The sequence below is a fragment of the Phalacrocorax aristotelis genome, chromosome 3 (genome assembly GCF_949628215.1).
Source record: "Phalacrocorax aristotelis chromosome 3, bGulAri2.1, whole genome shotgun sequence".
In the NCBI taxonomy this organism is placed as follows: Eukaryota; Metazoa; Chordata; class Aves; order Suliformes; family Phalacrocoracidae; genus Phalacrocorax; species Phalacrocorax aristotelis.
The window spans coordinates 126,258,201-126,278,351 of record NC_134278.1 but is presented as its reverse complement, the minus strand read 5'-3'; the positions used below and the strand labels follow the sequence as shown (position 1 = coordinate 126,278,351).

Sequence of the window (20,151 nt, the reverse complement as noted above, 5' to 3'; positions counted from 1 at the left end):
TATTAAATAAATTAATAAATAAAAATTGCAGTTTAAGATAACTATTCAGATGAGGTGTTTCTCTGGATTCCCGCCAATGAACCCAAAGACTGTCTAGCAGCTGGAGTGTTCCAGGAAAGATAATCTAACTGCAAGACCAAACTCAGATTGTTGACCTTGTGTACAAGGACACTGTGGCTTGAGAGCATGCCTGGGAGGGACTGCTTCGCTGTGTGTGAGTTCAGCATAAACAAAACCAGGAAGCCTTGAGAGTGAAGGTGAACTTTGCAGAAAATGCACATAGCCTTTCTTACCAGTGAACTTTGCTGTGAATTAAAGAAAAACTGCAGGTGCTTGTGTCCACGGATGACATCAAGTAGGGGCAGGTAGTCCCATGGGATAAAGGTAGCAAAAAGCCCTACTGCCAGCAGGGCAAAACACTGAGGGCATGTTGGTAGTGATAGCTGCAAAGACAGCAGAATATTTGCTGGAAATTAAAAATTGTGTGTGGTCTGGACCAAAGCAAATGACGATACAACTGCAAGCTTGTGTCCAGCAGAGACCTGCACTGGGAGCTGTAGTACAGCCCAGCCCTTGACTGAAGGAGTTGTTCTTTTGCTTAACCGGAGACGTGCCCAGAGCATGCGAGTGTGATGTGTGCGCTGCGTTTACAAATGTACCAGAGCTTACAGGCGCAGAGGGCTGCCACTGTAGAAGCACACACTGAGAGCCTAATACCTTAGAGTCCTCACAAGCAGAGGAACTTTGCCCTTTTGAAGTTTTGAGGGGAAAAAATGCATAGAGAGAATAGAGAGCAATGATACAAATAGAGGAAATGGAAATTTGCTAGAAAGCCAAGCTCTACCACACTACCACAGCTGGACTGATGTTGATGTGTAGACAGCTCTATAAAAGCTCTATGAAACTGTCATCACCCTGTACCTTGTCAAGGCTTTGCCTATATATTCCTTTCACACTGGTCCCCTGCACTCCTGTCAGTCTCCCCACTGCCTGCAGCAGAGCACCCTGTTAGTCATTCCAGATTGTTGCATCTTAGTGACTCAGGAGCAGAGATGGGAGCGAACAATAGTAGGACCACCTATGAACCATACCCAGCTATGCTGACTCCTAGCGCAGCAGGGTGCCGACACTGGAAAACAGCTTGGTGCTTTTGTTTCTTTTCCAAGTCCTCATGCACTGTGAATTTTTGTTGGTAAGTCAGTCAATAGCCTCATCCTCCCACAGCAGGAACTGGAATTGTCCCGGTTTTATTAAATGAGCCAGTGAAGTAGTCTGCACTGATTTTAGGAAGTCTGCACTCAGGGAAGATCTTCAGTCTACTGGAGGTGAGGATGGGAAGACTGCAGTCACCCAGACAGCAGCAGGGTGTTGGAAGGCAGTGGAAAGCTCTATTCCTGCAGAGATGCTTTTCCAGGGACACTCCTCCATAGCTGTAATGGAAGATACATGAGGGGAGGAATTGCCAACATCAGGCTGTAATTTTGTTGAGTCATTCAACACTCCCATGTGTTGTTGTATCCCTGCAGAGGAGGGAAGGAGATCAGTGCGAGCAAAGGGAATGTGGGAAAGCATGTGACGGTGGGGAGGAGGTAGGTCACAGTTGCAAAACAGCTGTCTGGAAAGCTTTATGCCTGAGTTGTTGCATATGAGAAACTGGGGAGCATGTTGTAGTGCTGCAGCCTCCTAAATATACATAAACAGGCTGATGGAACAAGCTTGCAGTCTGTAAGTGGAAGGGGATAAGAGCAAAAGTAATTGGGAAAGTAATTTCTCTGTTCTGAGAAAAGGCAGATAACCACATCCATGAAAGAAAAGCTCACCTAAACAAAATCCGAGAAGCAACTGGTGAGTTTCTGCAGGACTTACTCTGTAGAAGGAGGAATCAGCAGATAATCTTTGGTACCCTCCAGAAGACATCGTGTTTATAGTACAACACCATCTTCTTTTGGTGCAGAAGAAAACCAAACATGGTAACAGACTACATATCTACAGCAGCAACTCTTCAGTGGCCCAAAAGAATTTTAAAAAGGAAAGGACAAAAATGTTTCTAAGGCTGAGCCTGAAAGGGTACCGCACACTGCAAGAGTGAACCAGCAGGACCACTGAACATGCTAAGCAACTGTAAGCAGTTGCCAAGTGGCAAGGGAGCTCGGGAGTAAGCTGTATGTAAGGGGTAGGTGAAAGAAAGCATGTGTCTCCTCTAGATAGAAGTGTGAATGAGTAAATAATGAAATGAGAGCAGAGGGCAGAAATATATTTTTCTTCCTTATTTTCTTTGCTTTTGGTCTTTTCTAAAAATGATAAACTGTGTCCATAAACGTAGGGTTCTTAGTATTCACTACGAGGTAGCAAGAGATGAACATAGGAAAGGGTCCTAAGGCAAGTGAGATGGACTCGAGTCAGGCCAGACTGATGAAATTTCTTCTGAGTGCATAGGAGCCAAGAAAAACAATCTCCAAACCATTAACAAGCTTCTTTGAAAACTCCTAGAGGAAGCTCGGAGTCCCAGGGGGTCAGTAAAAGGCAGACTTGGTATTTGCCTTTAAAAAGGAGGTAGGCCAGGACTTTATGTGCTAGTCAACATAATTTCAATTAGGATTAGAATTCCAACTGCTCTTGATAGATTGAAAGAATAGCCTGAAATCAATAAGATGGGATATGTTAAAAGACAGGTGCAAATTACATTTGAGGAAGAAAAAATGTCGGATTTCTGTATACAGATGGTAAATAGCAGCTACAATGACAATACTGCAGAATCAGAATCGAGGGTTATAGTGGACTACAAATAGAGTGGGATTCATTACCTTCATCCTGTTGCAAGAAAGGGCAAATGTCATTTGCAGCCTCATTAATGGGAATGTCAGCTGTAAGACAGAAATAATTACTGTGCTTAGCTGAGAATGTTGAAGCCTCCAGAGGACTGTGGCACTGGTCTGCGCACCTCACTCTGCGGAAGACAGGAACACACTGAAGAAAAGGAAGGAAAGGAACAGAAATAAAAGCTTTAAAAGTCCTGGTCTGGTCGAAAGTCAAAGTCTTCAGTCACATTAAAAATAATGACAAAGAGGACAGTGGTTATTTATCATTGCGTGCTGTGTAAGGATAAAATGAAATGTAACCGTCTTGGTTTGTAGCAAGGGAAGTTTGCATTAGGAAAACTCGCTCACTGCACAGGCAGTTTAGCCCTGGAGCAGGTTCTGCCCTGCAACCAGAACCACAAAATCCCTGTCAGCTGCCAGGAGCTGTGCAGGCAGACACCAGCTGAGGGCAGTTACAGTGGGTTTGATCTCACTGCAAGGCACAGAGTGGGCTTTCGTGGTCCCTGTTTGCTTCCTGGTGGTCCCTGGTGAGCCTTGCCATGATGGTGCTGGTCCAGACCATCCACGTAAGGATGGCGTTGGTCATGAGTAACACGCACTATTTTCAGAGTAAGAGATTAGGCCTGTTCTCTGTGGCCACTTTGCCCTCCTCATCTATGACACCTGCCCAGGGCAATGGACACAGGGCGGGAAGTCTGGGACGCAGAGCAGAGGCAAATGCTTCTTCCCTCTGCGCTTTGGATGCTTCGTGGCTCTTTATCTGAGGGTCTGTGCACTTAGCCTGGATGTGACTGAAGCATCTGCTCAAGCAGCACAAACATATGGATGGTTGCCTTTTGTTTCTGGAAATTATTTAAGAGGTACCCTGGCCTGAGTTTGTGGAGTTTCAAGTGCTCACAGTTTCCACTGATTTCTGCAAGGGGTGAGGGTAGGCATGCAGCACTTCTACCAACAATACGTAACTGTTCTAAAACTTATGCCACAAAGCGAAGATGCTTTCTGCAAGAGCAACTTTTTGTAGTTGTTAGTTATGTAATGTTGAATGATTTTAACTATTATAGGTGAGAAAGGATTTATTACAGGTGAAAGAAATTTAGCTTTGAGGTTCTGCAGAAGGTCTTCTAAGGCCTTATTTTACAGATCTTATTGGGGTTATGATACTGCTAGTTTGAAGTAAGGCAGCTCCTTTTTACAAAGCTTCCTCTGTAGGAAGAATGAATTTTAAGGCTATATCTGGGAATTCTGCTTCTCAGCACAAGCACCAAAGACTTTAATAGAGACTCTAATCCCTAATAGAGTTAGGTTAATCTAGCTACTAGAATACTGATTCTTTTATAAAAAATTGCTGAACTAGATCCAAGAGAGCATGGAAGGCGTTTGCACCAGAAAAGCGGATCAAACATTTTCCTTGAGTAATGCTGTCAAGCAGCTGTTGCTCATAAATGACTAAAGTGAGTTGTAAAAGAGTAAACTGACTTGCAGAAGACTGAAGTGGAAGCCATTACCCCTGATCTTAAGTCAGCATGCTGATGTTCCAGCTGTGCATCAGCAGGAACATTTTCTGTTCTTCCTGTTTCTCATATCAGACTCTTGTATCTCTGGGAGAGAACGAGATTTTCTGCTCTGTGTGAGAAGGCAGAAGAATTTCTTCAGGTACCATCTTAAGAAATAACAAATCACACCCACGTTTGTGCTGTTTTCACCTGCTTAAGGATTTAAGGCGGGGTGGGGGTGGGTGATCCCAGCCAGCTACATCTGCTGTTCACGGAAAAATCCATAAAGCAATATTGCATCTCAGCTCTTTCCTGACTCCTGCAGTCTCTCCTAGCTGCTTCCTAAAAGTGCTGTTAGTGCAAAAATAACCACAGAACTCTTAATACTTACAGTAGCTTGTAGCATTGACATAACCTACAAGCTTGGATGAGTTATATTTTATTAATATGTGGAGCTGGAGGCACAGTCCACTCTCCTCTCAAAGATGATGTTGATCAGTGTAAAGTGCCACTTCCCAACCGGGAGTTGTTCTGAATACTTTGTGTGTCACTGACAGCTGTTTGCCTGCCTGCATGGACAAATGTCAAATAAAAATGTTACTAGTGACGTTACTAGGCATGAAAGGCACTGAGAGAAATCTTTCCTAACTCCTTGTCTGGGTTATTGAACTTTTTTCAAGTGAGGGCCTGGGGGCAGAAACTGCAGAACTGGTTGAATATTTAGAATTATTCTTGTATATTTTTGAGAGCTGTATATTTTTTCCATTTCATTAATAACTCTTCTTGATGTTAAACTAAAGTTAGAGTTCCCTGCATGACCACATCTTTCCAGTCCAAAATAAGAAAGGCCATATAAGTATATATTTTCTGTAAAATCATACTGTATATGATGACCCATCTGCATTTTTCACATGATGCCTGCAAGTAAGTTCCTGAGAGACGACGCTTTTCTAAATTATGGAGGAGCTTCTCATTTCAACTAAAAAGGCAGCTGTGTCATGTAGATGCAAAAATAGTTTAGCCATACACTATTATTGCTGTATTAAAGAAGAATTAAGCTGCAAAATATCTACTAGGAGTTTCAAATTAATGCAATATAACCCCTACCTTTACAGAGATATTATAGTTACATTGCAGTGCAACCATAGCCATAGAGTTACGATTAAATGGGTTTCAAGTGTTTAAAGACCTAAACAAGTTTGATCCGATTTTTACTTACTCGGATTTCCCTGCCTTCCCATATTGTCGTAACAATTCTGCATTGAGCACATTTTCCTAGTACTCATTGTTCATTTATCTTAATTTCTAAAGTAAACAGGATTTTGTTTGTTTTTTTTTTAAAATATATTTTTAGACAATTCATTATGCACTCAAAATGTGACCATTCAGGAAGAATGCATCGTAGTTTTTCACGAGTTAGAATGGACATTTTGCTTTAAGTGAGAATCTAAGTGTTCAGTTGGCAAATGAATTAAAGCCAGTGAGTTAAAAACTATAGTCCCTTATTCCTAAGCATGTTTAGTGCAAGACCAATGCACCAGTGAAGTCCTTGCCTGGAATTGCAGCGGGGCAGAAGCTACTAGCCAAAGCTTAGAACCCCAAAATACAGGTTAGTACTGATGCAAAGCACCATGAGACGCCTTTCCTACAGCATAAGCATTCACCTGAAGTCCTAGGGTCTTGGGGGCTTGTTTGCTGGATTCCTTTCTTTATTCCTTCCTTCCATCCTTACTGGGACCTTTCTTTACCTGGCTGTAAAGTTTTATTTAAAAAGGAAAAGAAAATGTCGAGAGATCAGATTAGGTAGGGGTACAAAGACAAGTATAGTCATCTAGCCGCGCTGCGACTGCGCATTTCAGGCTGTGGTTATATTTTATCTCGGGTTTTCGGGATCTGTGCGCCTTACAGCTAGGCCACGCTTGCAACTTGGAGCCTGTTTTGCCAACCAGGTGTCTAAATGCTGTCTCCTGTTCTCAAGCATCTTTCAACCCACCTGAAGTTCAGTGAGGGGGTAGGTCTAAAAGGCCCATTTTGCCCTGTGTACGTTCACTGACACGGTGACTAGGGAAAAATTTTACACTGTGGATCTTCGCAGCAGGGCTAGGCAAATGCAGCCGGTGTGCTTATCATTTAGATAAGCTGCTCAGATGAACTCCTTGTATTTGCATATACGAGATGGGAAACATGAGGGCAGTTCTGAAGGGGAGGAAATGGATCATCTCTTACAGCAACTGATGATAGTGCTAATTGGGTGACCGATGATCTGGGTAAATGTTCCTGCCATCTACAGTACCCTAAAAAAGAAAGGGATACCCTACTGTAATGTGTATCTTTTATAATGTTTTTTATACTTAAATATACTTAATGGCACAGGTGTTCAGGAGGGTACTGTAACATGTACTTCGCTGTCTGTAGTAACTGGTGCTTTCAGATCAGGACTAGAAGTGTGTCATCCTTCTTGACAGCATGAACGTGATCCAAAATGTCATATAATAATAGTTCTTAATAAAAGCAGTGACTGGATCAGACTAAAGTATTCAATATTTTGGTGTTGTAAGAGAAAGGATCTGATTTTGTGTCGCTATAAGATAGCTGTTCTTCAGGATCTGTAGGGGGCTAATTCATTTTGTCGAAGCACACACTCTGTAGCAAGAGTCTGATTTGAAACCTTCACTTACGGCTTTTGTCTGTTGGAGCAATACTTAGGAGTTTGTGCATTAATTAAAAGCTGTTCTTCCGAAATTAACTGACCAATGCTTGCACAGCACCGAGTGGTTTTTGTCTTGTTCGCCTTGCATTTGAGATGATGTTTACGTGAAGAACTGATTTTCTTATGTGTAATTAACTATTAGGGAAAAAATCAGTGTTCAGAGGTGGAGCTTTCTCTAGGTGGCCATCATTTTAGATGTGCTTTCAGAGTACTAGGGTTTTGCAATTTACTGACTCTTCTAGCCTGAGACCTAAGTTCTTTTAGACAACTGTCATCTGTTCCTGCATGTGTGTCAGAAAAGCTTTCTATTGATATAAATTGCCTGGGTTATCCCACTCCTGACAGCATATGGAGTCCTACTGGCGTACCAAATAATGATTTAGCAGCTGGATGGAAGACTTGTTCCTCATCTTGTCCCTGATATTGAGAAAAGGATATTCCTAGTTTCCATAGGGAGAATATGTACCACCTTCTCCCCTGTACTCATTTTAAAAACAGTGGGTCATTTTTATGTCTATAAATTCTGTGGAGTGCTGCTGTAGATTCTGGTGTTTCCAACATAACCTCCGTTAACCAGCTCGCTCATCCAGGACTCGAGCTGCCGCTGGTTGCGTACCCGTGTGATCTGCTGGATGGATAGCCACGTCTGGCAGAAGACCTAGGAAAGCAGAAGGGTCAGAGCTCTGTGCTGTAACAGAGGACGTGCCAGCAGGCAGAGCTCTTCTGACGTTTGACTCTGTGCACGCGCTGTGTGACGCAGAATGTAAGGACAGCACAGAACGGGGGTCTGGTAAATGTGTTTACCCAAAATCAGATTGTTTCACGATGGGCAGCATTCCAACAAGTATTAGCACAATTTCTTTGGAAGACCTTTGGTTAAAGCCTTGATTTCTCTTAAACAACCACTGATGGCTGCTATTGTAGCAACAGATCAGTGCAAAGGACTCCAAGTACTTTTTTAAAGAACTTTCTGAAGATTGTGTACAGCCACATGTGCCGCTGGCTTCATGGACGAGTGCATAGACTTGGTCTAGAGAAAATCCAGTTTTCTGGATTCCAGCTGATGAATGACTCCAGGTTTTTTTCAATATGGCTCCAGCAGAACAACTTCTTGGCACCAGAATCTTTTCCTTACAGATAACCCGTGTCATTCACTGCAGACAGCACCACTATGATACTTTGGGGCGGGGGGGAGAGGAGAGGCTTGTCTCAGTGCTGCACAAATTGGTTGATTTTTTTTTTTCTTTCCTTCCCCCTCTCATATTTGCTGCTTATTTGGGTCATTTCTCAAAGAAGTACTCAATACAAAATATAAAAGATACAAATTACTCTTGCGCAGTATACCTGAAAGCAGACAAACTTATGGGAAAGACTTTGCAACTGATTAGAAATACTCAGTTTAAAACAGAAAAAAACGTTTGTCTGTATAAGTTCTGAGTAGAGAAGCATTATTTTTGAAAATTTACTCGTTTCATAATAACACAGTAAGAAAGTGTAGTTTCATCTTGTAACATCAAAGACTTTGTTACATTTTCTCTAATCAGTTGAGCAAAGTCCTGAAGTATTCTAGCCAGATTTTCCCTCAAAACAGTAAGCGCATTTTGTGTTTATAAGAGATACCAAAAGTGATGCTGCTTGAAACATTTAAATGGCCTAAAAGTGTAAAATATTTTTGCATGAACAACTTGAAATTTAGGAACCTAAATGGCGTAGTCAGCATGAGATTTCCCTCCCCTGCTGTGGTGAGACAGCAGGGAAGAGGGAGAGCAGTTCAGTGTTCACACCCCTTTAATCCTCTGCTGAAAGTGAGATCATGACTTTTTTCTGCTGGGAAGTAGACTGAGACCACAAGCTGATTCCATTTCATATAAATCAGTAATTTATCATAAAGTAACAACTTTTTGTCTCTCTAACGGGAATTTGCTTTCAGGCAATGTCTTAGCACTGCAAAGCATCATATCCCCTTACTAATATTTTATTTTCCCCTTAATTTGATGCAAATTTGATGTAGAAAAGTGCAGTTAGCGGCAAACATGCTTTATTTTCTTTTTCAACTTCTTGTAGGAGTTCTTCATGTTTTCTGCAGCGTTGGGAGAAAAATGTGAAGCAATAAGTGAGAAATTGGCGCATCTGGAAGATCAACTGCAGACTCCCGCCTGCAGAGTGGATGAAGGAGTTATGCATATCCTTTTTGATATAGCTACAGGTATATATCCATCTACGTAAGTATGTATGTGAAATATTTGCCTTTCAGGTTCGCATGGAATACTAATTCTTAATGTGGATTAAATGCGTTAAGAAGGGGAGAATCGATTGCCTTGCTGAAGTGGGTGTTTTTGTGGTAGCAAGTTTTCCTACAGTGCATTTGTACTGTGGTCTGACCCAGCTTTAACTGATTTTAACAGAATTTAGTTCTTTATAAATTGAGATTAGGCACTGAAAAGCCTTTATTCTACTGTTAAAATCCTTTTGTTTGTAATGCTGATATAAGTAAATGCCTGGTGCACCAAAAGCTGCATAGATACAAGCATCCATGCACCTGCATTTCCCAACATGATTTAGGTAAATTAAATGCTACGTCCTTGACTCAGACTGTGTATATTGTCATGTGTAGTTTGGGGTTTCTTCCTTTAAAAAAAGAGCAGCAGATGCATCATGTGGCATCCTATGCAATTTAATCTGCCTCTCACACTCCAGTGCAAGTAACCAGATGAGATGTTGTCTTATAAAGCACCCTTATCTCTTTCTGCGCTTCATCTGCCATTCAGTGTCTGACTGAAGATTGCTTAACCTTTACGAGGCATTTGTTGGGCCTAAATCTGTGGACATTTTTCAAAATTTAAAAGCACAGAGTATTGTTTTATTTGTAACTTTTGTAGAAAATCTTACCATAAGAGAGATTTTGTTCTTCTAGGAAAGGGAAAATAAGAACCAGTGAGGCTAAGGAAGATGAGAATACTTAGCTGGTTAGGTTTTGGTGGAGAATAGGTGGCAGGCAATGTGATAATGAAGATGAATAAATTCAGGTTGGAGAGATTAGCAGAGGAGCTCTTACAGACACCTGAAGGTTTGTTGAGGTGTGATGATGGTGCTAGGAAGGGTTCAGTTCCTCCTAAACTGAGGCTGGCAGTCCTGCAGGAGAGAGTTTAGAGAAAGGGTAATAAATGGAGTGAGTAGAAATACCACTGAGTTTTAGGTAATTGGGCATCTATTGCCTGCTTGCTGCAAAATTCCTAGTCTAGAAACTTGGTTTCTTTAAAGGTATCAGAATGATAAACTTCAGGGGGAGGGGAGGGTGGGTGGGATGTGCTGAGGGGGGTTGCATCAGAGGGGAGAAATCCAGTCACTGATTTGTTACTACTTCAAATCTTCCTTTTCTAAGCATTTCAATGGACGAAAAGATTATTTTCTTGCATTTACCACAGGCCGGTTTGCAATATTCTTTTAATTATATTTACAGCGTGCGTGCTCAGTCGCAGTTGCGTTTCCACGATGCTGTTTATGAGTATTCTTTTCAGACCTATATGGATGTGTCTTGTGTGTGTGCAGAGCACCTAATTCCTTCCTCCCTTACATATATTTGCTCTCAAATGAACTTTTCTCGTTGACCCTAATAGAAGAACACTAATGATTGGTGTTATGGGTTCTTTGCAGTGAACTCAAGTTCATATTCAAACCAAACAGTCAGGTCTGATCATAGTTACAGTTTATTAGGTAAGGTGAAATAAGCTGAAAAACTGCTTTTTTGTTTCCTGAAGAAAATACACTACAAGTATGTAAAATAGTAGTATTTGTATTTTCTATGGAGTGTGCATATTCCTTCATAGCTGTTGAAACTGCAAGAGTTAGTTGAAAAAAATAAAGTCTAATAATTGTAAGTTTGAGAAAAGCTGTAGATAAGTCTTGTTCGAAGCCCCAGTTGTCTGATATAGATCTGATTTCCTCTATCGGTGCAATTCAGCTCACGTTATCTAAATACAGAAATGCATACTGTGTGATATCCTGGTCCTAGAAAGACCATCAGTCACAAAATAAGAAACCATGTTTAAAACATAGGGACATACAGAGAAGCAGTTCAGCAATTCAGCTACCCCTCATTAACATTCAGTTGCTATTTCAGAGGGAGTCCAGATCAATGTGCATAAAATGTTACCATCTGGTGCATGTAATCGCTGTGCTATACTTCAAAAAGGAATGAAAAAAAGCTACCATAGTGCTACAGACCTGTAGATTGTTTGTTGTTTTTTTTTTTTTTTTTTAATAAAAACTGCTCAGTGCCTATAAAATAAACTTTGATTCATTGGTAACTTGCCTGTATTGCAGGAACTAACACTGAGATTGGTGCCAATAATTAGCCTCAGTAGAAGAACTTACGATTAATAGATGGCTCAATTGTTTGCATGGTAGTTTATTTGGGTTTAAATGAAACAATTTCATATCCTAAATATTGGACAATTATGCAGTCTTCATTAAAAATCTGTAGAACTCTGAGAGCAGGAGCTTAAAGATCTGGAATTGTAATGAAAGCAGGATAAATTTTTCAAACTCTTGTTTGCTGGTTATTTTCGCCCTTCCCCTCAACCCCCAAAAAACTGCCTTACACATGAATGTTACAAACTGTATTAGGTCAAAAATATAACTGGGGACTGCACGGATGTAAATTAGTCCTGTCGTCTGGTTATTAAAAGACTTTTAAAGACTCCACTGAGAAAAATAAATTCCTGATGCTCTCGAGCCATTTGCCAATGTTTAGTGTGTGTCGTAGCTTTGATTAATAATTAAGTTTGTATTAGAAGAAAAATCCCAGATGTCATTGTTTTTCATTCTACATTTTGATGGCATAGCACACTTAAGTCAGCCATGCTGCTTGTCGCAATTGCCAGCACGACCTGAACAAAGGAGAAATCCAGTGATATTTCTTGGTCTTGAGTATAGGCACAGATCCACCTGGGATTCTCAAGTATTACTGAAGCCTTTCACGGGAAATATTAAACTGTACTTTTGTATAAAAAGCATCAAACAATGGTGAGGGGGAAGAGGTTCTCTGTAGCGCTATGACATATTTGCTAAATTCTGTGTAGCATAACCAAATAAACCACAAAACATTCAATTATAGTTAATCATGGGCGTGTGTATGAAAACAGTCCGCATCATTAATTGGAAAAAACCAAAGGATGAAGGGTGACTCATTCTGGTGTCTGCAGAGCTGATGAGAGGTGTTACTTCCCTGACAGTAAAGGCCTGGAATTCCCAGTTAAATTAAATGGAGCCTGTATTGCAATTTCACAGTCATTTTTGTTCTTAATTAGCAGTTACATTTTGATAGACAATTTGAATGCATGTAATAGTTCCTCCTGGTGAAAACGCTTTTGTTGGAAGAAAACCTGGCTGAACTATTATTATAAAAGCAATCTCCGCTCCTCGCCCTAAAATGGGCATTTTAAACAGTTATTTTGAAAACAGAATTTTGTGCCTAAACGTTCATTAGGCATCGCGGGTCACTTTGCTAACCCTTCACCTTTATCATACAGCAGGCTTTCATACAGGTCTTGCTTTACCCCAGCATAGGTTTTTGACAGAATCAGGAGTGTAGGATTTAGCCCTGACTGTTCCTTCAGTGAGGGAATCTCACCCTGGGTGAACCTGTAAGAAATTTTGGGATCCCACAGGACTGAGAGGCCTTTGATTGTCTTTGGGATGACAGGAGGGTGAGCCCTTACTGGTGTGCGTCACATGGAGAGAACGTGGTTCTTGTACACCTGTATTGTTCACGCCGTGATGGAGGTAGGTCAGTGTATTTCCACCCATGTGCTGCAGCTTCTTTGCCTTCCATTTTCTGCTGGAACAAAAGATTTGGAGACAGTGGATACCCAGACCACTGAAAAGGTCTGTTTTTCAAAACGTTGCAGTCATTCTGTTGGGTTTTTTGTTTAGTAGTTTTTGGGGGGAGTATTTTGATTTTTATGTGGGAGGGGTATTATATGAGTTTGTAGAAACACGTTCGTGGATTTGAAGGAGAGAAACAGAAATGGAGTGTGGAAATGGGAAATTTCTAATCTGCTTTCAGTACCACAAGCACCCCTGTATTTTATAAGGAGAACCAAATATGGACTCCTAAAGGCCGTTTTGCTCTCTTGCTCTGAGACCACACAGGCCTCATACAGGAGCAGTAGGGACTTGCTCAGTGTCTTTCCCTCACTCCCAAGAGTGCACTTCTAAAAGACCAAAACCCAGGTCATTCCAAATAAACATTGAATTGTCTTGCCTCTTCACTGGTCCTGTGGGACACGGCACACACAATCACAGAATCATTCAGTTGGAAGTGACCTCTTGGGATCATCTGGTCCAACCTTCTGCTCAAGCAGGGTCACCTAGAGCAAGTTTTGAATACCTCTGAGGATGGAGACACCACAACCTCTCAGTGCAACACGTTCCAGTGTTTGACCAACCTCACAGTAAAAAAAAATTTCTTGTATCGAGGTTCAATTTCCTATTTTGGCATTTTTGCCTGTTGCTTCTTGTTCTGTCAGTGGACACTAGTCAGAAGAGTGTGGCTCCCTCTTCTTCATTCCCACCCTTCAGCTATTTATACACATTGGAAAGATCCCCCTGAGCCTTCTCCAGGTTGAACTTTCCCAGCTCGCTCAGTGTCTCCTCATATGACAGATGCTCCAGTCCAGTAAACCAGCTCTGTGCTGGACTTGCTCCAGTAAGTCCATGTCTGTCTTGTACTGCGGAGCCCAAGAGTGGACCCTTCTCTCCAGATGGGACCTCACCAGGGCTGAGTATGGGTGGAAAGATGAGCTCCCTCCACCTGCTGGCGATGCTTTTCGTAATCCAGCCCAGGAGGCTCTTGGCCACCTTTGCCACAAGACGCATTGCTGGCTCATGTTTGGTTGCTGTCCACCATGACCTCCGGGTCCTTTTCTGCAAAGCTACTTTCCAGCTGGCTGCCCGCCCCGTGTCTGCTGGCTCCTGGGGTTAGGAGGGACACGTGCAGTTATGGAGTGGGACACGTAGCTGAGCTTCTGGCTCCAGCCACTGTAATGTTCAGCTGTTAGAAACAAGCAGAAGAATTAACCAGGTAAATCCCCCCTTTCTGATTATTTCTGTTCTTCAAGACTTAATTTCCTCTTCAGATGTCCAAAATTGCTGTTAGTCTCCAAAATCCCATAGGCCCATACAAATGCCACCCTTCAAATCCTTTTGTCTTATAATATACTCTTAGTTTCTAACCTTTCCTATAAGAAGGCAACTGGTTTGTAATGCCTACCTTTTGTCTCTTTTCCCTAAACATCTGTGCTGAGACAACAGAAGATACATTGATGAGCCCATGTTTTCCCCAAATTAAGTCAGTCTACAGTAATTAGATCGGCTTTTTATCTCCTTGCAAATCAAGGACTCTTGTCATGATGCTCAAGTGTTTTAAAGAAAGGAAGTCAAATAGGTGAAAAGCTTCAACCAAGAAAACGTTAGAGCTGCAATATTGTCCAGAACATGGATTGTGTTTGTGTGAAGCTGTTCCTAGTACTTCAATTTACTGCTTACGAGACATTGGAGAGATTTTGCCAGTTTTTCACAGGAAGACAGCAACATCAGAAAATGGTTCCTAGTTGAAACTTGTTTTGGCTCCTGCCTTTGATACTGGCTCAATATTTGCAGCATTGGATAGAGAATTTAAGCATGAAGGACATATTTGCGTGAGGACCCATGCAAAACTCAGGTTTTTGCACTTTCAAAATGGGTGAAGGTGTTTATTCAGACATAACCTCGGAATATTGATAGAGATTCCATGCCTAGCCATATATCACATATCTTGCCTAGCCACAAAGGCTCATTTGACAGGTACTGGTCTACAGCTGGTCGTGGTATTGTTTATGAGGTTATTGAAACTTGCTGTGGTTAGATTATGCAGTCATCTTTCTTGTTGCTCCATCCTTTCTGTTGGTTAAGAGTTTCCTTCCCTGTCTTCATTTTCCTCCACCCTTCAAGATGAAGGAATGAAACATTTCAATTTTGCTTTTTCTCTCTACCTGAAGAGAATTTTGTAACCGCTTGGGATACTACAAATAGCAGCATGTAGTCAGAGACTGTGCCTCAAAAGTAATTAAATTTTAGAAGCTTCATGGTGTTTATAAACTGAAGGATTTCTGTCTTACCTGTTAGGGTGTCAGCTGAGCCTTGTGATTAAATTGCAGGGAGGGTGGACCGTCCAGGACCACTTATAAGATGATAATAATGTTTCTTTCTTCAGAGGAGATGCAAAGCATAATCAATTCGTCCTAGTACAGAGCTTTGAGATCCATGGGTAGGAGAAGTTTTGTGTATACTGCTATTACTTGTAATCAGAGACAGAATCCCTTTAGATTAATAGAGTTGTCCGGAAATTAGAAGTATACCTGAATATACCTTGTGAACATATTAAGAGTAAAACATCATAGGTGATGTACGTAAATACACAAAGGTGAAATTTTGAGGAGCTGATAACAGAATCCAAAGCAGCCGAAAGGCGTTTCAAAGGTCTGACTGTGACTGCCTGAAATAGCAGTGATTTGTACAGCTTTCCCTTGGTCCTCTCTAGTCACAATTTTTCAAAAGTAACAGCTCACTTGTTACAGTCACGTAACCTGAGGGTGCCTTTTCTTCTTGACATTGCATTGACATCGGGGTCGAGTAAAACAACATTTCATAATGGATGAGCTCTGTAAAGGATAAAGCCTGTCCTTGTGCGTTGTCCTTCCCGTGCGTTGTATTTTTGAAATTGAGTTGTTTCAGTGTTAGCCTGTTTCATTTCCCTTGAAGTGAGACCTCGCAGAGATCATCTGATGACTTACTGCTAGAAATGAACTTATTTCTCTCTCCCTTGACCCACTTGGGTTAGCCTTTTGGGGTCCTCGTCCTTCAGCCATACCTGTACAGCAGGCCTCAGTGTGGCTGGGCTGGGCCCTAGGGCTTGTTCACATAGACTTGGTTGTTGTTTAGGTCGCGCTTCAGCAGGCTCTGTCTTGTCTCGTGCTTGCTTTGTACTCCATGTAGTGTAAGCTATGGAGGAGAAGATCAGGTTGGTCGTCCTATTGAGCTACGCCCAGTCCTTGCACTTGATTCAATAACGGATAGTCTCACTGACATAAGGTTATCAGCAGGAAGGCCGATGTATTGCTAGTGCTAACTCTGCTTGTTCCCGGGAGGGACTAGTCATCAGAACAAAAAGCTGTACTGCCTAAGAAGCCCAGCCACTTAAAAACTTGTGTGTCTCAGCAGTTACTACTATCTCCGTACATATCCTACCTTTTCTGCCAGCCTGTTCACTGCTGCACCCCTCGTATTCTTGTTGCCACCACCTGTCACCTTCCCTCTGTCGGTGTGGGGCTGGGGAAAGAGGGACGTGGAAGGTCTGTTAAGAGGCCGAGCTGTGAGCCATCATTTTCTTCCTGAGAGCCTTGCAGGAAAGCTGAACTAGACAATGGCAAATAAAATGTGGCAAGCTCTCCTTTTTTAACCAAATGAAGTATTTTTACTGAATTATCAGAGGTTTTTCAGGTGGCGCTTTTTTCCTTTTAACGCACAACAGCACAACCTTGCTACTGCTAATCTCTCTGCTTTTCAACTTGTTCAAAGCATTCACTGTGGAGCCTCATGCAGCTTTGTATTTGTGTTTTCTGCGCTATAATTATACTGATAATTCAGCTAAGATTAAAGCCTTCTGGAAGTAAGTAGAGCAGAAACACTTTCTCTGCTGTAAGCTAATTTTGCTACTTCCCTAGATTCCCATCCCGCCTTGCCCAGCACGCATTGCCGAGCTGGCTAATGCCACACAAGCTGTGGTCGTTGGGCTTCTGTCTCAGGCTGCTCCCACTGCCCTGTTGCCTTCACCGGGGCTCTGATCCACCCAGGTCTGCATCGCTGGCTTAAAAATCCACCCTCCATCCAGCGGGGAACTTGCAGCTAGTGCTGCTGCCTCCATGGTACGATTTCTTAATTTCCTTCCTTCATTCCCATGAGAACAGTATCCGAGCAGTATCCCCCATCCCCTCCCTTTTTTAAAGTGCTAAATAATGCTACTTGAGAACTTCAGTTTGCCTGGATTTTTTTTTTTTTTGAAAGCAAGTGTGAGAAATGTATTAATATTTAATCCAAACAATTTGGAAGAACTTGAAGCTACGATTAGATAGCCATGGCCATCTGTTCTGAGCAGCAGAACAAGAATTTATTTAATAACTTGGAAAGAGAGAAGGGACTGCCAATCACCTATAGATTTATTCCTTAATAAAGCTTGCACAGTCTCTGCAGAGGGAGATCCAGGTGGTGAAGGAGACACTCCAGACCGTGCTGGTGCAACTTCAGCCAGCCAGGGAGGCAGGAGAAGAAAAGGCTGGAGACTTCCTCTGTGACAGCTGGTGTCCAGGAAAACAAGACTTGAAGGAGTAATGAGCAGAAAGAGCTGGTAGGATGACATTAATTCACAAAGGGCCGCTTTTAGTAACTGAATACTGTTTTACCAAGCCTCAGGGATCTCTTCTCTCCCTGCATAACTAATAACTAAATCAATTATGGAGAAACAGAGCCTGGAGGTCTATCATCAGAAGTAGTCTACACAGCCTCACATGTTTTGGCACAGATTGGGGAAACAGCTTTCAGAGCAGAGCATCCCCTGTAAATGTGTAGATTACAAATTGATACATTTCAAGTGAGTCTGCAAAGTTGCCTTTAATGTCAGTGAAATGTTCTCCTTGAAGACTCGTAAACAGTATCTGTCTGCCTTACTCATGGATTTTTTTTTTCCCCGATTTAAAAATGTAGCGTTAGATCTGGAACATCATCTAGTATGTCTTGGAAAATAGCTGTAAGAATAAGAACAACTTTTCTTCCCTTTGGCTTTAACAGCTTTCTTGCACTGAATGTATTTTCACATTCCTGCCAATAATTAAATCAATAGGATGAAATTCAAGCTAACCTCGTTCTTTCAACTGAAATTTGGACCTCATTTACTCAGTGGTGTTGCGTACAACGGAGTGAACTAACAGCAGCCCCTATAGCAGTAGTCTAACTCTTTTCATTTAGGTATTAATATAAACTTGCTTTAGTATTAAAGGGGTCGTAAAGCACAAAAAAAATTACTATGTTGGTGATTTGTGTTCCTTATATTTAAATATTGTATGAACAATAAGTCGTTTAAGTCTCCTTGTAAAGTTTATTACTAGTATTGTATTGCTTTGATCTTCCTTATAAACTTCAGAAGGAATGCGGATTTTTTTGCAGTAGACACGTGTGTATGTATACACACGTACTTAAACACGTATTTTTATAGGAAATAAAAGCAATGGTCAACTGAAGCCAACTACTATAAATGACCTGTATTTAGATCATTGTTCAAAACAGTTAATACCTTTAGGAATTCATTGTGTACTTTTACTTGGATACCACACTATCGCTGATGTCACAAATTTTGCTTCTGCCATTTGTTGCAGACGGACGATTTAAAAAAAAAATCCGATTTTTTTTAAGCCAGTAGATGAAGCAAATGTCTTCCAACTCAGTAATGTATTTTTTAGTACTATTTTTCTGATGTTTTTAGACTTACTTTGTTTCTGCTATTTCAAGTAATCATTTTATAGCCACATTCTGAAGTTTTTTGCAAATTTTGAAGGCCATTGGACTACTAGCCCACTACGATTGTGTTCATTTTCTTTGTGTGTTTTAATACTAGTTGAAACTTGAACCTCAATGTTAAATACATAGGGAGGGAGGGGAAAAAAGTGCCAGGCAGCTGAGACATACAACAGGATTATAATTGCATCCAGGCGCGTGGGGTTGTCAAACCAGGGGAGCAGAGCTCAGGTGGTTTCTGTAGTCATCAGATCCTCAGGGTGGAATTACAACCCTGTAATTCAGAACATGGTTGACTTTTCTCATTGTATAATATATGGGTCAGCATCTGCGTTGCAGTAAAGACTCTTGGATCTTTACCTTGCACGGACTCTGCTACTCGGTTCCCATGTCCAGTCTCAAAAGGAGATCTCTTGCTGCTCTGCCGCTGCTCTGTTTGAAAAGCTTTCTCCAGGCTCTGCTGGACAGTCCCTGTTCGGTACCTACCTCCCCATAGTAGATTTGCCACTTCTGAAACCCCCCTGGACGGCTGAGCAAGGCGTTCAATCCCAGCTCTAGGCAGCCTGGCAAGTGCGGGCAGCAGCCCGTGGCGCTGACAGCCCATGCGCAGGACCGGCTCCCGTGGGAAACCCTGGCTGGGCCCCCAGAGCCTGGCTGCCTGGGGACGATGTCAGCCAGCCAGCCAGCGCTCATGGAAACCCCCGAGAGTTCAGGTGAACAGGAAAGAAAGGACACTGACAGGATAGATCTCTCTCACAGCTGTTTCCTTAGGACCAGCAGAAGCTGCTCATGGGTTACCACCACAGAGGGCCCAGGTACTGAGTTTTCAGCAATGGACACTTATACAGGATGACGAGGGCACGAGCAAGGTGTCTTGAAGACATTCTCATTCAATTAAAAAGCCTGTATGGCTTTTGTGTTTCACAGCTTCAGAGTACCACTGCATTTTAATAAAAACTCAACTTATGCAACCACTCTAATAAGACAGAGCTCCTGAGGAGAAGGGAAACCGAATCAGTCATCATTCATGTCATATTTGTATTTGTTAACATTTATTTTATACATCATGTGGACTACTGCTTCTTTAATTTATTATTCCATTAACTTCACTGTTTGTTGTGGGAAGTTAGAGCCAGTAATAATTCCTCTTCTCAGACGTGCTGAATAATAAGCAAACTTTTTTTTTTTCTTAAGTGTATTATGCAATGTATCAGGTGCCTTTTATCTGTGGATAGAAAACTTTCAAATAAAGAGAAGTATGTTTTTAACTAACCCAAAGTCTGTTTGCATTCTGTGCATTGTACAAGGTTTTAGAAACTTCATCGGTGGGGGTGTGCAGGGGTGGGGAGGGCAGAGAGGAGAGGAGAAACCATGCGTGTGACTGTTACTGTGCTGTTGACAGCAGCAATTCCTCTGCTTGGGAAATTCTCTGATGCCTTCTGGAAACAGTCTAAAGACACTCAAAACTAGAGCTTCATGGCAAAAGGTAGCTATTTTCAGTGTGAAAGGGAGAGAAATATCA

The 20,151-nt window shown here is 41.8% G+C and overlaps 1 protein-coding gene across 5 annotated transcripts in view; it reads left to right on the top strand.

The window, feature by feature from the left end:
- The window catches only part of DISC1 (DISC1 scaffold protein), a 216,067-nt gene extending 196,166 nt beyond the window's left edge, over nt 1-19,901 (top strand). For 3 of the 5 annotated variants that reach the window (XM_075089495.1, XM_075089491.1, XM_075089492.1), the window contains 2 exons: nt 9,087-9,197; nt 17,295-19,901. In XM_075089495.1, the coding sequence (XP_074945596.1) occupies nt 9,087-9,197; nt 17,295-17,450 (267 nt within the window). In that variant the 3' untranslated portion in view covers nt 17,451-19,901. Of the gene's footprint in view, nt 1-9,086; nt 9,229-17,294 lie in introns of all 5 variants that reach the window. The other 2 variants (XM_075089493.1, XM_075089494.1) reach the window with 2 other exon arrangements.
- Nucleotides 19,902-20,151: the final 250 nt, after the last annotated feature.